The sequence below is a fragment of the Rhinopithecus roxellana genome, chromosome 17 (assembly GCF_007565055.1).
Source record: "Rhinopithecus roxellana isolate Shanxi Qingling chromosome 17, ASM756505v1, whole genome shotgun sequence".
NCBI lineage: Eukaryota > Metazoa > Chordata > Mammalia > Primates > Cercopithecidae > Rhinopithecus > Rhinopithecus roxellana.
In genome coordinates this window covers 63,100,108-63,115,110 of record NC_044565.1, presented here as the reverse complement: position 1 = coordinate 63,115,110, position 15,003 = coordinate 63,100,108, and the positions used below count along the sequence as shown (strand labels likewise).

At 35.7% G+C, this 15,003-nt stretch overlaps 1 protein-coding gene across 4 annotated transcripts in view; it reads right to left on the bottom strand.

The window, feature by feature from the left end:
- ITSN2 (intersectin 2) overlaps positions 1–15,003 on the bottom strand; it is a 152,577-nt gene that overhangs the window by 33,493 nt on the left and 104,081 nt on the right. For 3 of the 4 annotated variants that reach the window (XM_010358494.2, XM_030920726.1, XM_030920727.1), the window contains 5 exons: positions 14,787–14,953; positions 13,082–13,127; positions 12,870–12,991; positions 11,024–11,120; positions 10,366–10,557 (listed from right to left, as the gene is read on the bottom strand). In XM_010358494.2, coding sequence (XP_010356796.1) covers positions 10,366–10,557; positions 11,024–11,120; positions 12,870–12,991; positions 13,082–13,127; positions 14,787–14,953 — 624 coding nt within the window. Of the gene's footprint in view, positions 1–3,136; positions 6,434–10,365; positions 10,558–11,023; positions 11,121–12,869; positions 12,992–13,081; positions 13,128–14,786; positions 14,954–15,003 lie in introns of those variants that run through there. The other variant, XM_030920728.1, reaches the window with a different exon arrangement.

Here is a 15,003-nt window from a genome sequence, read left to right as displayed (position 1 = left end):
CCCACTGGATGGCTATAATAGAAGTCAGATAATAAGAAGTGCTGGGGAGGATGTGGAGTAACAGAAAGCCCTGTACACTGCTGGTGGAAATAGAAAATGGTGCAGCCAGTGAGGCAGGTCCTCAACAAATTAAACATAGATTTACCATTTGACCTGGGAATTCTACTCCTAGATATCTATCCATAAGAAACACGGACATATGTTCACAGCAGTATTATTCACAATAGCCAAATGGTTGAAACAACCCAAATGTCCATTAACTAATGAATGGATAAACAAAACATGGTATATACACACAATGGGATATTAATTTGGCCATAAAAAGGAATAATATACAGCTATATGCTACTACATGGATGAACCCTGAAAACATTACGCTAGGTGAAATAAGCCAATCACAAAATGCTACACATTTTATGATTCCATACATACGAAATGTTCAGAATAGACAAACATGGAAACAAGATTAGTGCTGTTTAGGCTGGAGGTTGGAGGGGGGCTTAGGGAAATGGGGATGATAGCTAAATTATACAGAGATTCATTCTGAGGTGATAAAAATGTTTTACAAGTGATTGTGGAAATGGTTGGACAACCTTGTGAATATACTAAAAACCACTAATTGCATGGCAAGTGAATTATATCTCAATGAAGCTATTACCAAAAAAAGTGATTAAGTTCAATTTTATCCTTCTGGATACTATTGTCATAGAGTCTTGTCCTTGCTTATTATGTTCAGTCTTTGACTCTTCTCTGTGTGTCCTTTTTACAGAGAGAAACCCTGTGCAATCTCTGATTTTTTCCTTTTTCCTTTTTTTTTTTTTTGACATAGGGTCTCATTCTGTCACTCAGGCTAGAGTGCAGTGGTGTGATCTCAGCTCACTGCAGCCTCGACCTCCCAGGCTCAATTGACCTACCTGCCTCGGCCTCCTGAGTAGCTGGGACTACAGGAGTGCAGCAGCACCACTACCAGCTATCTATCTATCTATCTATCTATCTATCTATCTATCTATCTATCTATCTATCTATCTATCTATCTATCTATCTATCTATCTATCTATCTATCTATCTCTTTCTTTCTTTCTTTAATTTTTTTCGTAGAGACAGGTTTCACCATGTTGCTTAGGCTGGTCTCAAACGCCTAGGCTCAGGGTAATCACCCACCTTGGCCTCTCAAAGTGCTGGGATTACAGGCATGAGCCACCATCTTGCTTTCGTTTCACTGGTATGAGTAACGGTTGTACTCTCGAAGTTCATTAGGGGATGGTGGCACACTAGTGTAGAGGCTAACAGCGTGGACTTGGGAGCCAGACCATGGACCACCTCTACCACTTACTAGCTGTGGAATCCTGAACAAATAATCTCATCTGTTTGAATTTCTGTATCTCAAAAAAGAAAACAATGAAGAGGTAATACATTCAAGGACCTTAGAAAAGTACGTAGACTAAGAAGTCCTCAAAAAATAGCATTTTTCCTCTTTTTACTGGTGCGAGAGATGATTGCAGAGCCAGAATTTCATTATTTTTTTAAAAGTTGTGAAAATAGCACAACAATCTCTTTCTCATATAACTTGTTTCCCGTCTTTGGGTTCCTTTCACTATCCAACCCTTAACTGCTGATCTTCTAGGAGGTCTGATCTTCTTCCCAAGTAATCTCATCTACTTTCACTGGTTCCACAACTACCCATATGTATGTCATTCCACCAGGTGGTGTACATCTGATGTTATCTATCTTGATTTTATCTGACCACCTGCTTGACAATTTCTATGTGGACATCCCATAGGTGCTCCAAACTCTTCTTCCCCCAACTCTAATTCTTCACTGCAGTTGGTGGCACCATTATCACACCCTGTCCCTCAAGACACAAATCTGGAAATAACTGACTTCCACCTACACTCATATCCCATCAATCCCCAATTCCTGCCAATTTTCCCTCAGAACTCTGTTTCATCATTTTTTTCTCCATCTTGGATGCATATCAGAATCATCTGGGAGGCTTTGAAAGACCCCCATGATCAGGCTGAACTTCAATCCATTTAAATTAGGACCCCAGCGACTATAGATTTTTAACGTTTCCCAAGTGATTCCAACATACAGCTGAGCTAGAGAATTTCTGACTCAGCCCTTGGCCTGCCTCTCAAGCCTCAACTTTCACAGTTCCTGGCTCTGTTATTTCCATTCTAACAATACTGAAATGCTTACGACGACACTTCCCCACCGTGCTGTTTCTTGTCTTTATCATACACTCCACCATTCTACCCACCGAATCTGGCTTATTGCTACTTATCTTATAGACCTGGCAGTTGCTTCCTCCAGCAAGTCTCTCGTTCACCAATCTGTGGTTGAATTTGGTATTCCTTCTATGCAGTCCTTAAGTGCCTGGTAAATATCTATCACTGTGCTGAATATGCTGTTTTATAATTATCTCCATATGGGCCTAATCCCCTCAAAGAACTATGTACCACCTAAGACGATGGCCACTTGACACTCAGTTTTGTATCTCCAGCACCTGCTTGGCCTTATGTAAACACTTAATACAAGTTAGTTGAATAACTTTCCAGAGATGAGGAAAGAAAGGCTTTTTGGAAAGAGGTTGTTTGTGCTAGATGTTGATGGATGGCCTGGATTTAGATCCGTATCTTTCTTTCCACCCAAGGGCTTATATAACCACCAACACAATTAACTTTAACACTGCTTAACTTTGATGACTCCAAGCATTCACTGCTGCTTCTTTTACATAAACTCTTATTTTGTACTAAAGGTCTTACTCTACATTTGCAATGAGTATTCATTTGTAAGTTCCATCAATCTTTTTAGAAAAAAGTTGCAGTAAAAATTATGAAAACACAAGTCTATTATTAGCCTAAATTTATGTTTTCCTTACTTTTGTGAGCAACAACATATTAAAATCAAACTTTATTTCACTTTTGAGATACATATGATTATCTCCGAACAAATTCTTTTCATCTTGACCACTTAAACATTTCTTTTGCCCCCTAAAACAATTTGCTGGCCTGTACTCATGAGACTACATTAAGGAAAAAGAGACATTCCAAAAACATTTAATCATGACTAAATAAAAACAATGAAAAGTAAGTTTTAAAGAATGTTTCAAAAGAAATACACAATACAACTAATATAGTTTGTGTTCTTTTAATAAACACACTTGCATAGTTATATTACAATTTTGTAAAAATAAAAACAGATTATCTCATGCCAAGCGTGCCCAGCATTTGCACAATCTCAATACCTTTTATAGTTTTCAAGACACACAAAATAAAATTTTAAGGCAAAAACAGCACTTTGCAACAATTTAATAATTTATTACATTACAGTAGCATCACAGCAGCATTCAATAATGCCACTTTAGGCAAGTCTTTCAGTATTTCCATTATAGATTCTGTTTACAAGAATTCATAAATTGGTAAAAGTCACTCTAAGAAAACTTGGCAAATAAAGCTTTGGACTGGAATTGGCATTTCTTTCTCTACTTTTCCTTCCCCCAGTTTCTTTCTTTTCAACTACAGTATTTATATTTTAAAATGTTTTATTTCAAAACATTTATGTATCAGTTACATTTTTAATAGTTATATTATTTTAAAATTACTCTAAGATAAAGTTTTAGATAAACTATATTATGGATAGGGCTGATTTACATTTTCAAATTTTCTAAAAATCAGCTTTGGTTTTAGAACTGATTCTTTTTATTTCTGGAAAACCTAAAAGGTTTAATCAAATAATTTAAAAGTGATTATTATATATTGCAATCTGGTATTTTGATTCTTTACTTCCTATAGAAATTCATTCAGTTGAATTCACATTTTAAAATTCTATGTTTCTGATGAACTCTAACCTTCTAATGTTGCCTTCTAAGAAAATTGAAAGCTGCCTTATACCGAATGAGGAAGAGAACAAATACTTGGCTGAATGAGGTATTGCAAAAGACTGCATGCACTTTTAAGAAAGACTTAGTTATTATGTCATACGATTTCCATTCTTTTTAGCTTTTTCTTAAATATATGACAAAATGTCATACGATTTCCATTTTTTTTAGCTTTTTCTTAAATATATGACAAAATACCTACACAAAGAGTGGTATTTCAGTTAATAGAGTAAATTTATTTTCCGGACTGACATTCAGCTTAAATATGCCAGTATATGATTTAATCCACAGGTGCCTGATGAACACATTATTTTCAGATTGGTTACAGATGCCAAATGCTATCTGAAGGTCATTCCTAGTAATTTATATTTATCAGTGTAAAAGTGAAGTCATTTGCACTATAAAAATATCTTTGAAATAATTCATCAATCTATTAGATAAACTCAGTTTCAGAATTATAAAGAAAAAATGTTAGACCAAAATAATGTGGCTAATTAACAGTGGTATGATTTCTACCCCGAGGGTTTAAAAATGGATTTGAAGTAACTGTCTTTGAACTCCAAAGAATGCAAAAGCAGCAAGTTCAGAAAATAAAAGGCAAGAACAGGTAATTAATACAATTTGAAAGAGTCAGCTGAATTCACAAGGACCAAATCTTTGCACTCTTTCAGTGAATGCAGGCAAATCTGCTATTCCATCTGTAAAATGATATTATTGCTTTCCTATTAATGTCATATTTATAAAAGTATCATGTGATGCCAAATGCTAAAAATAGAAGTGGTCTAGTAACTAGAAATTGCCACCCTAGGGAGCACACATACGTATCTCCCTACAGCCTAATAATGTGATGTATTTTGAAACACAGACATTAGAACTTTATGAAGTTTTAACTGTTGATTCTTTCCCAAGCATCATAAAGTTATGATTTAGGCAATGTATGACTGAAATAATTCATTCATAATGTATAGGCACATTAACATAAATATTGCACAAAATATGCCTCTAACTGAAACTGAGAGGTATAAAAACATATTTCGCTCTTTGTAAATAACTTTGTGAGGAAATATGGTTCTGTGATTGTATATACATTTTTCCTGATACTCTGACATTCACAAACAGTAGATTGCACTGCAGTTTGTAAACATTTTAAGTTGTAAAAACTTCTCCTTGGTTTTCAAATATAGTATAATACTGTCTACTAAAACTTTTGTTCCAACTAAGTACTCTCACACATATTAGTTTATAATAATGTTTGTTATTATTTTTTAAAGTGTTTTCCATTCAAGGAAAAGAAGTAAATTTCTATGTCAAAGTAGCCAATGTGGTTGAAGAACAGGTATTAGCCAGAGAAGTCTGAGTGGTAAAATCAATCTTCGAGCCTCAAAGAAGCTCCATGAACACAGAGGAACGCCAGGTGTCACACGGCTTTCCTTCACGCTCATTCTGGACTAGAGCCTGCATGTCTGTTTCCGGGACATTTAAACTCTTAAAGGATTTCTTATGCTCTTTACTAAATACATGAAGAAGAATGTCGACCAGTGCCCTTTTGTATACTGGGATATGTAGTCACCTGATGAAAACAGGTAACAATGAACTCTGACTTTAAAATGACTGTAGATATAAATGCTCTAAGCTAGGAAAGGTTTTTCACATCTCACAGTCAACGATGGGAGCCTTTCATTCCTCAAAAATAATCCCTTTTTAGGTCATTGAAAAAGAATACAAATGCTGCAGCACATGATGCAGTATCTTCATTAGCCCAGAGCACATAAAGATTCTAAGGGAACTACCATAGGACAAGGCTCATTCTTGGGACTGAAACAAATGAAACACTCTATTCTGCACATGCCTGCCAGAGCAGGCCACTTTCCTCTTCTCTGAGATTTAAAAAGTTTCCCCAAAATGTTGTTATACCCATCCCGAACACACAGAAAACAGGGCATGGCTGTTTCCAGTTCTTGGCCTTTAAACAAATCTAAATGTCAGTACTCATAGTGGCATATTACAAAGTAATAAACAGTGTGCACTTGAGGGCAAACCACATATTGAGCGAATTAAGAGCTCACTGTGATTAGGATTAGATTAAACATAATAGCAGAACATAAGCAAATTTTATCTGAATTCTGTAAATGAATACACATGTTGCAATAACATTAAAAAAGCATGGCAGCCTATTACAAACCAGTAAGAACAGTTTGTGCAAATAGTGGGTCTTTGTGTGTTTGAACTCCCACCACATAAGGGCAAACTCAATATGCATGCTAATGACCTACAATTATCAAATTAAAAAAGAAGAAAAATGCTAAAGATGCCAGAGTGAACAGCAGGGAAAGCCACACAAAGACCCACTATCCTTTAACTTTTTACAAATAAATTTAAACTATAAGTTAGAAACACAAAAAAATAATCACAAGTGGCTCTAACATTCAAACGAAGTAAATGAATTGTGTAGGAGATATCTGAGCAGGGCTGCCTGCCCTGCCTCCACGCTAGAGTGAAACTTGGATAGTGGGTCTCTGGGGTGCTTTCACAACTGGAAGACAACATTGGGTCCTAAAAAAAGAAAATGAGGAATAAAATGAACATAATGCAAATTAGGTGGGTGAGATAAAATTTGACTAGTAACAACATGCAACATCAACTAAACAAATTTGAACTGTTAAAATTCTCTATTTTAAAAAAAGTTCTAATTATGTAAAAAATGAAAAATAATACTTATAAGGGCCAAAGAAACACAAACGGTAATCTGTAATTTAACTAGCTTTCATTGACGATTACAAGGACTACAAACAGATGATTTATTTATAAAAATCCGGGTAGGTACAACAAGGATCTCATATCTATTCCTGACTTTAAGCATTAAGCATTTTCTGAACCATATCCTATTAAAATTATAGGTTAATATAAATAATGTGAGTGAACTTCATAGCTACCAACACAATTAACATTACTCTTCATCTTCTTTGAAAAAGCAATTATGACTCTTCAATTTCTGATAAATTACTTCAAGTAAACAAAATCAGTACTCCTCACTTTCCTAGATAATTTAAACGGTTGTTTTATAGAAACAATAAACCATCTCAGAGGAATCTCTTTGGAAATTATCCTTAGAATTACAGAATTGAGAGCCCTTTTATTCCAGGATGGATGACAAGCCTTTAGCCATTCATTTAGGCAAAACAATAAAGTATTCAGTTTTTAGATCTGATTAAACTAAAAAAAACCCACATACACCAGTCAGAAACAAGGTAATAGGTAAGTTACTGCTAATAACTTTATAACAAAGAGAAATTTGAAACTACTCTTATTTTAAAATAACCTCTTGAACATTTTGTTTTCCCAGCTGTCAGTATGTAAAATGACCAAGAAAATAATAAGTTCCTCCTTGCATCCCCAACATTTGCCATTCCAGCAAACCATTACTACTTATCCTTCATGTACCAGCTCAAATATCTTCTGTTACATCTTTCACAACACGCCATCTTTCTCCATAAAGATTTAGGGGGTCTTTTTCCAAAACATACTTGTATAAATATTCATTTCAGCAATTGTTATATTTATCTGAATGTTGTTCCTCACTAACCTCTAAAGCTACTTCAGAGAATGGATTGTCTTTTCTTGTTTGTATTCCCAGTACTCCTAGTCAGTACAGAGTAGACACTCAAATAATACCAAATGATGAATTTCTTAAATGAACAGTGGGAAGAATGTTAACATAAAATCCAAAACCCCCATAAAAAAGTAAAATCTGAAGTACATAGGAGCTATAAAATCATTGTGTAGGTCAATAATGACTGAAAGACAATTACTCTTTTTCTTATTTTAATCTTTCAATATTTCCTTGTTTGTTTGCTTTGAGATAGGATCTCATTCTGTTACCCAGGCTGGAGTACAGTGACATGACCATGGCTTACTGCAGCCTCCCACCTCAGCCTCCCAGGCTGCTGGGACTATAGGCATGTGCCACCACACTCAGCTAATTTTTAAAAAATTTTCTGTAGAGATGAGGTCTCCCTATATTGCCAATCAAACGATCTTCCTGCCTCAGCCTCCCAAAGTGTTGGGATTACAGGTGTGCGCCACTGTGCCCAGCCCTGCTACTTCCGTGTTTTATTTCAGGGAGGGCTTGCATTACAGTTGGTTGTCTTCTAGAAGTGCACTAACACAGTAGCCATAGGCCACAAATGGCTTTTCAGCTTAAAATTAAAGTTAAATTAAATTAAAAATTGAGTTTCTCAGTCATGTTAGCCACACTCCAAACAATCAAGTGACTAGTGGCCACTGTATTGGAGAGTGGAGATACAGATTATTTTCTGTATTGCATAAAATTCTACTGGATAGCGCCATTTAGACTGGATATCTCTCTCATCTACAGGTGGACTAAGGCTCTGCCAGTTCTACCCATACTAATCAATAGTAAACAAAGCATTCCCTGAGCAAAAGTAATTTCCATGACAAATGTGTCCTTGAATAACTAATAACTAACAGATGATATCAATCTATTTTCTGCATCATTAGTGTATTAAACATTTACTGACAACCAGAAACTATGCTGCTTCTTTTTGGAATAAAAAATTGTCACTCAACTCTCTGGGAAAGTTACTTTCCAAGAAGACTGTTACTGCCTTTAACTAGTAGATTTCTTCAGAGTAATTTTCAAATTATCTGCAGAGGGGAAACTGAAAGGACCTTCATAAAATAGGCAGGGGAAAGGTATAAGACATGGAGCCACAGTCCTGTTCTTCCTTTCAAACGGCTTTTATCTGTTCTTTATATTCCCTATTAGATGAGACTTAATTGGAAAAAGTGTTTCAAACAACAACAACATATTTGAAAAACCTAACTTTAGTTCATAGATACTATAAAAGCCAAATGTACTGACACACTGGCATGCCTTCAGGGATCACTAGCCAAAGATCTTCCAGACCCAGTAGGTCTGAAAAGTATTTTCCATTCTCAACACCAAGAAAGATGCCACAGCTAATTAGACAAACTGGTTTCTAATTAATCACTGTGAACTGCCAAACCATCAGCAGAGCTTAAAAATGATCATTTATTAGGCAACCCAAGTTACAATTTTCTTCATCACTTCTGAAACTCTGTAATATTTTTGGGAATATTCAAATCACAAAAAACTGGATTCCTCCCATCTCCAAGTTGGGAAACTTAGTGGCTTCATCTAAAGAGAAGGTTTCTCCCAGGGTCAGAACTATCTTTATAAGCTCTAAAGTGAAAATAATGCACAACATTATAGATATGATATAAATTCATAATCCTTATACTGAATCACAAGTGTATCTCAGTTTCGTTTGGGTTACCATTTATATATTCTCAGCAACTGAATTTAAATGAAAGGCTAAGTATTTTACATTTCATAAAACATATGTCATGAGATATTTTAAAAATAAAACTCAAAATCAAAGAGTGGGAGAAAGTGACAATCGTTTCATAAAGGTAAAAAGTTATTTCCAAGTACTATTTATTTCCTAATTGATTACTAATGCTGTATTTATTGTCAATCAAAAGAATGGCTAGGTAAATACAGAGAGATGATTTTATATAATACCAAACTTCACACTTCGAGATCTGGACCACTGTTCTGAAAATAATGAAATAGACCTCGATTTATACATCCCTTGTGGAAAAAGGTGGCTATCTAAAGAATCACCTGACAAGAATTCTGCAACAGTCATAAATATTTAATTTTTAATTTTCTTCCAACATGGATGATATGTAAACAGCGAGAAATAAATGAGACGCGGTTGGAAATTTAACAGCTTCTGTACGCTAAAAGAGTAATTTTGAATAGGTGAATAGGGTAAATGCTACCTACTTTTTTTTTTCCCATTGAGACAGGGTTTCTCTCTGCTACCCAGGCAGGAGTGCAGTATGTGTGATCATGACTTACTGCAGCCTTGACCTCCTGGGTTCAAGAGATCCTCCCACCTCAGCCTCCCAAGTAGCTGAGACTACAAGCACATGCCACCACACCCAGCTAATTTTGGTATTTTTTGTCGACATAGGGTTTCGCCATGTTGCCTAGGCTAGTCTCCCAACTCCTGGGCTTAAGGAATCTTGCACACCATGGCCTCCCAAAGTGCTGGGATTATGGGTGTGAGTCACTGTGCCCAGACACTAGCGACTTTTTATTAAACCAAAAAAGAACATGGGACACTGAAAAAGAGGAAGATGGTGAAAAGAAGCTGCAGTATAGATGGCAGTCATACCAAAGGACTCGTAGGAAAAATTATATATTCTTTCAGATTAAGTCTAATACTAAGGTCTGGAGCTAGCAAGTATTTAAAATAAAGCTGTATAACTTCTGACCTTGTAAAAAGTTTCCTTTTGTTTCTTCTCACTTTAAACACTAATCTACATTTGCTGTGAATGCTGAGTTTAGGATCTAATCCAGAAAAGGAATAAATGCAGTGCTGTATATTAAAGTTTCATACTAGGTGAGAGGTAAATAATTTAGTATTACTCACACTGTTGACTTGGATCTGAGTCTGTTGTCATCTTAACGTAGTTTGAAGGAAAGAGACCAGTCACCCCATTGATCTCTCCTTGCCACCAATCAGGATCATCTTTGTTCATAACATTAATGAGTTGTCCCTTGGAGAAACTGAGCTCATCTTCATTATTCGCTGCATAGTCATACATAGCAATCACCTGACATACTATCACAAGAATAACAAAATAACACATTAAACAAATTAATTATTTCTTCAAGGGTCATTTGAAATCTCCCTAGGATTTAAATTATTTTAATATTAAATATTAAAATTAGGCTAAAATTTCCCTTGAACTGCTGTCTTTCTCACCCTCCTTCCCCTATTCCTGGTCTTACAAAAAAAAGAACTTCCCAACTACAGTTAACAATGCAAGTGAAGTACTTCACTTTAAGTATGATGGTGTAACAATTTCACATCGAAAGATTTCAAGGAGTTGAAGTGGTTCAAGTATCAGTGAATAAGGTGGCTGTTCCTACACTGAACTTTTCAGACAGAAAATTCTCAGTGGCATGTTACTTTTAAGCAGAAAGAACACATTTTTAATGTTTTGCAAACAGTGAGCTAATCTAAGAAGTTGCTGAGTTTGAACAAACTCCTCTAAAATGAAATACAAATTAACCCACTTCCATACCAGGATGAAAGGCAGGTGTGGCTCTTTCACTACTTGGACCCAAAAGTTTAACATGACTGGCAGGAAACCATCCTTTCTGTCGCTTTTTTCCTCTGGCCTATAAAATTAGCAAAAGAAATATACAATTGAAAGATGAGATTAAAAACAATCATTGAGACATAACTTAAAAATTAGAAAAACCATAAATGTGAAGTAAATAATTTAATCTTGCCTAAAGAGAGGTCTGGTCTTTGCCCTCAGCTCCTTGGAAGTAATCTCTAAATCCTTAGACTATCCTGACTGGTATGAGTGTCTTAGTTTACCTGTGGGTGCTGGGCCATGCCAAATCTAACAATGCGATGTATGGTGGGTGCTTTGGGTCATGCAGTATCAGCTCTACCTTGGTAGGGGATGGAGACTGAGTTCAGCCAAATGGGCAATCAACTATATCTATGTGAGGAACCCCAGTCAAAACTCTGGACACCAAGGCTTTGCTAATTGGCAATACTCTGTGTGTACTGTCACACATCATTGCCAGGAGGAGTTAATACTGTTCACGACTCCACCAGGAGCGGACAACTGGAAGCTGTTTTTGGAACTCTACTGCACTCTGCCCCATGTGTCTCTTAACTTGGCTGTAAACTGCACTCTGCCCCATGTGTCTCTCAACTTGGCTGTAACTTGGCAATAAACTATAACATGAGTGTAACAGCTGTAGCGAGTTCCGTAAAGTCCTTCTAGTGAATTACAGAAACTGACAGTAGTCTTGGAGACCCCCAAGCTTGGAACTGGTTTCAGATATGAGCATGGTCTTGGGGGCCTCAAACTCAGCATTAGCCTTTCAAGTTAACATTAAACAACTGGAAGACACACTAAAACACGCATCTCAAACTGCTGCTGAAAACAGCATCTGCAGAAGTCTGTGTGGAGGTCTTTCAGGCTCAGAGTTCTCTGAGTATTTCACAAAAATATTTATATTCTAAAAAGACATTTCTAGAGTTCTCCTAATAAGTTCAAGCCAACCCTTAAAATGGTGCAGCCGACTACAAATACTTCTTGGAGCTTTGTTAATAATTAATCAGGAGGTCATAAGTAAAATTTGTAAATAGTCATGTTTCTCACTTAGTTCAGTGCATCTTCAAAGTAAATCAGAAGGTGGAATTTCAGGGGGTTATTCAAGAAGGTATTACATTTGAGCCCCCATTTTTCTTTAGGAATCCTAAGACTCCTGATTTGCAAGAATGAAGCTATGTTTATCCTCCATATTACAATTATATATCACTCATAAAAACAGTTATTATATCTCTTGTCATCTTTCAATCCCTCAAATGCTTTTTAGTTTTAACTAGTAAGGAAATTTTAGAAGTGAGAGAAGAACCCTTTTCCTGTATCAAAACATATGCAATAACTGTTAACATTTTAGGGAAAAAACCAGGTTCATCTATGTCCATATTGTTTTTCCTTGCACTGCTGTTTCAAAAACCTAAGACCACTAGCGGACAGCCCAATTAGTAGTATTTTCTCAGCACCACCTAGATCATGTCTTTCTCCAAGAGGCTATACTGCAAGCCTGGGACTAGCCCAGGGAAAGATGATGTTGTGCTTTCCTTTAAGAACGTGATCTTTGAATTATAAAGGAATGCATTATTGGAAAACAATTGTGTCTTTGGAGAAAATTATTCCTTAAATTGTTACTTATAACATCAACTCAACTGCGCTAAAAATGTACACACAAAAGACTAAAGGAAATATAATGCAGTAAAATATTGATATTGATTACCTCTAAGTGGAATGATTATGGGTGATCTAAAAATTTTTATTAATTTTATCTTTTTTATGGAGCATGCAATACTTTAATGAATATTACCTGTAACTCTCCTTGCCACCACCCACTTGTATTTTTCTTTAGAATTAATATTAACTGTCCTGGTGCAAGGCTAAGTTGTTCAGAACCAGAAGCAACATATGCTGAAGTTACCTGAGCAATCTCTGAAAAGAAGACAAACAAGAAACTATGAATTCAAGATTGCAACAGAGCAAACACTTCAGTAATTTTTTTAAGACTGTTACTATACATACCAGGTTTTTTATTTGATGCTCCAGACTTGCTAGCACTCCCAAAACTCTACAAGGAAAAGATACCATATTGTTTTATTATTTCCAACAATCCAGAAGTAAAAGTACAAAGGTTAATGGGAATTAGAGATTTCAAATTCCCAGCATTCCTTTTTCCTTAAATGAAGATGAAAACGACAATGAACCTCATGCAGTATTAACAAATAAGTGAAAAATCCAACACTTATGAGGAGATCTGGTCTGCTAATGTAATACATTATATACAAGTGGCTGATGTCGTCAACCACTGACTCAACAGGAAGAGCTTGTTTTCTGAAACTTAAATATTAAACATGACCCTCCAGGCCAAATGCACCCCATTCATCATTAGCACCAATGCCCACTATGCACAATATATGTGTCCTGCATATGTCAAGGTATATGTTATTTTGCTCCTGCTTTCTCTAAGGGATCCTGACTTATCTATGGATCTTGATGAACAGGAGACAATATTTTTATTTTTATTTATTTATTTTACCATGTTCCCCCCAAACTGACTGAATCTGACCTAAGAACAAAAAACCTCTATCCTGTGTAGCAACTATTACTTCTGTTTCACTTTAAAGGATAAACTGGCCCAACCACATTTCCTCTTCATAGGAATTCGAACAACAAAAGGGATGGGATTAAAAAGAATTTTGTTCTGTCAGTGAACATAGCTGCAGTACAAGTATTAAGCAGAGTGGATGGTAGTTAAAAGCTAACATTTTCTGAGTACTGTGTAACAGACACTGCTCTAAGAGGTTCCATATATTCTGCTATTTAATTTTCACAATAACACTATTAAGTAATTATGATTATCTCCATTTTACAGAGAAGGAAACTGAGGCACAGAAAGGTACAGTAACTTGTCCAAGGTCACTGAGCCTCTAAGTGGTACAGCTGAGAGTCAACCCAGGTAGTCTGATTCTACTACACCAATGGCTCTCAGCATGTGGTTTTTAGAACCTGGAAACAGTCCTTGAGCCTCTTTCAGGGGTCCGTGGGATAAAAACTATTTTCATAAAAATACTAAGACATTATTTGTCTTCTTCATTGTGTTGACATTTACAATGGTGGGTAAAATCATTGGTGCTTTAGTGTGAATCACAGCAGTGGCACCGAATGACACTGAAGTTACAGTAGTGTTCTTCACTGCCATGCACTCCAACTAAAACAAAGCCAGTTTCACTTAATGTCTTTAATGAAGCAGCAAAAATTTTATTAAATCTTAATCTTCAAGTCCATACCTTTTAAAAATTCTGTGTGAGTAAACAGAAGTGTGCCTAAAATATCTGTGCTGCATATTAAAGTATGATGGTTGTCTTAAGGAAAGCATTTGTGTGACTAAATTGTGCACTCAACTAGGTTTTTCATGGAACAACATTTTTACTTCAAAGAACCAATAGAAAACTATTTAGACTTGGGATTTAGCAAACAAAAATGAAGTAAGCCTGTCCCTTCAAGGAAAACAGCTGACAGGATTTTTTGCCAATGATAAAATTAAAGATTTCCAGGGAAAATTTTAGAAAATTTGTACCTACCACTGATCAAAACCATAAACATGATCTCTGTTTTAAGTATAAATCTTGATTAACAAGAACAGGTTGATTTTATTTTTAATACCAAAATAATTTAAGTATAAACCTGATTAACCAGATGGGTTGATTTTATTTTAATACCAAAATACCTCTTGATCCTTTGGTTTGACATAGTTTGATGGAAAAATTCCACTTCTATCTCCAATACTTCCTGTCCACCACTCTCCATCTTTCTGGGTCACCAATATTTCTTCACCTTCTGTGAAAGTCAAATCTCCAGGTTCCACACTTGAATATGGATAAAGTGCAATATATTCTGTAGGGAATAAAGTTTAAAAAAAAAGCAGATTCTGGTTTTAAGATTAC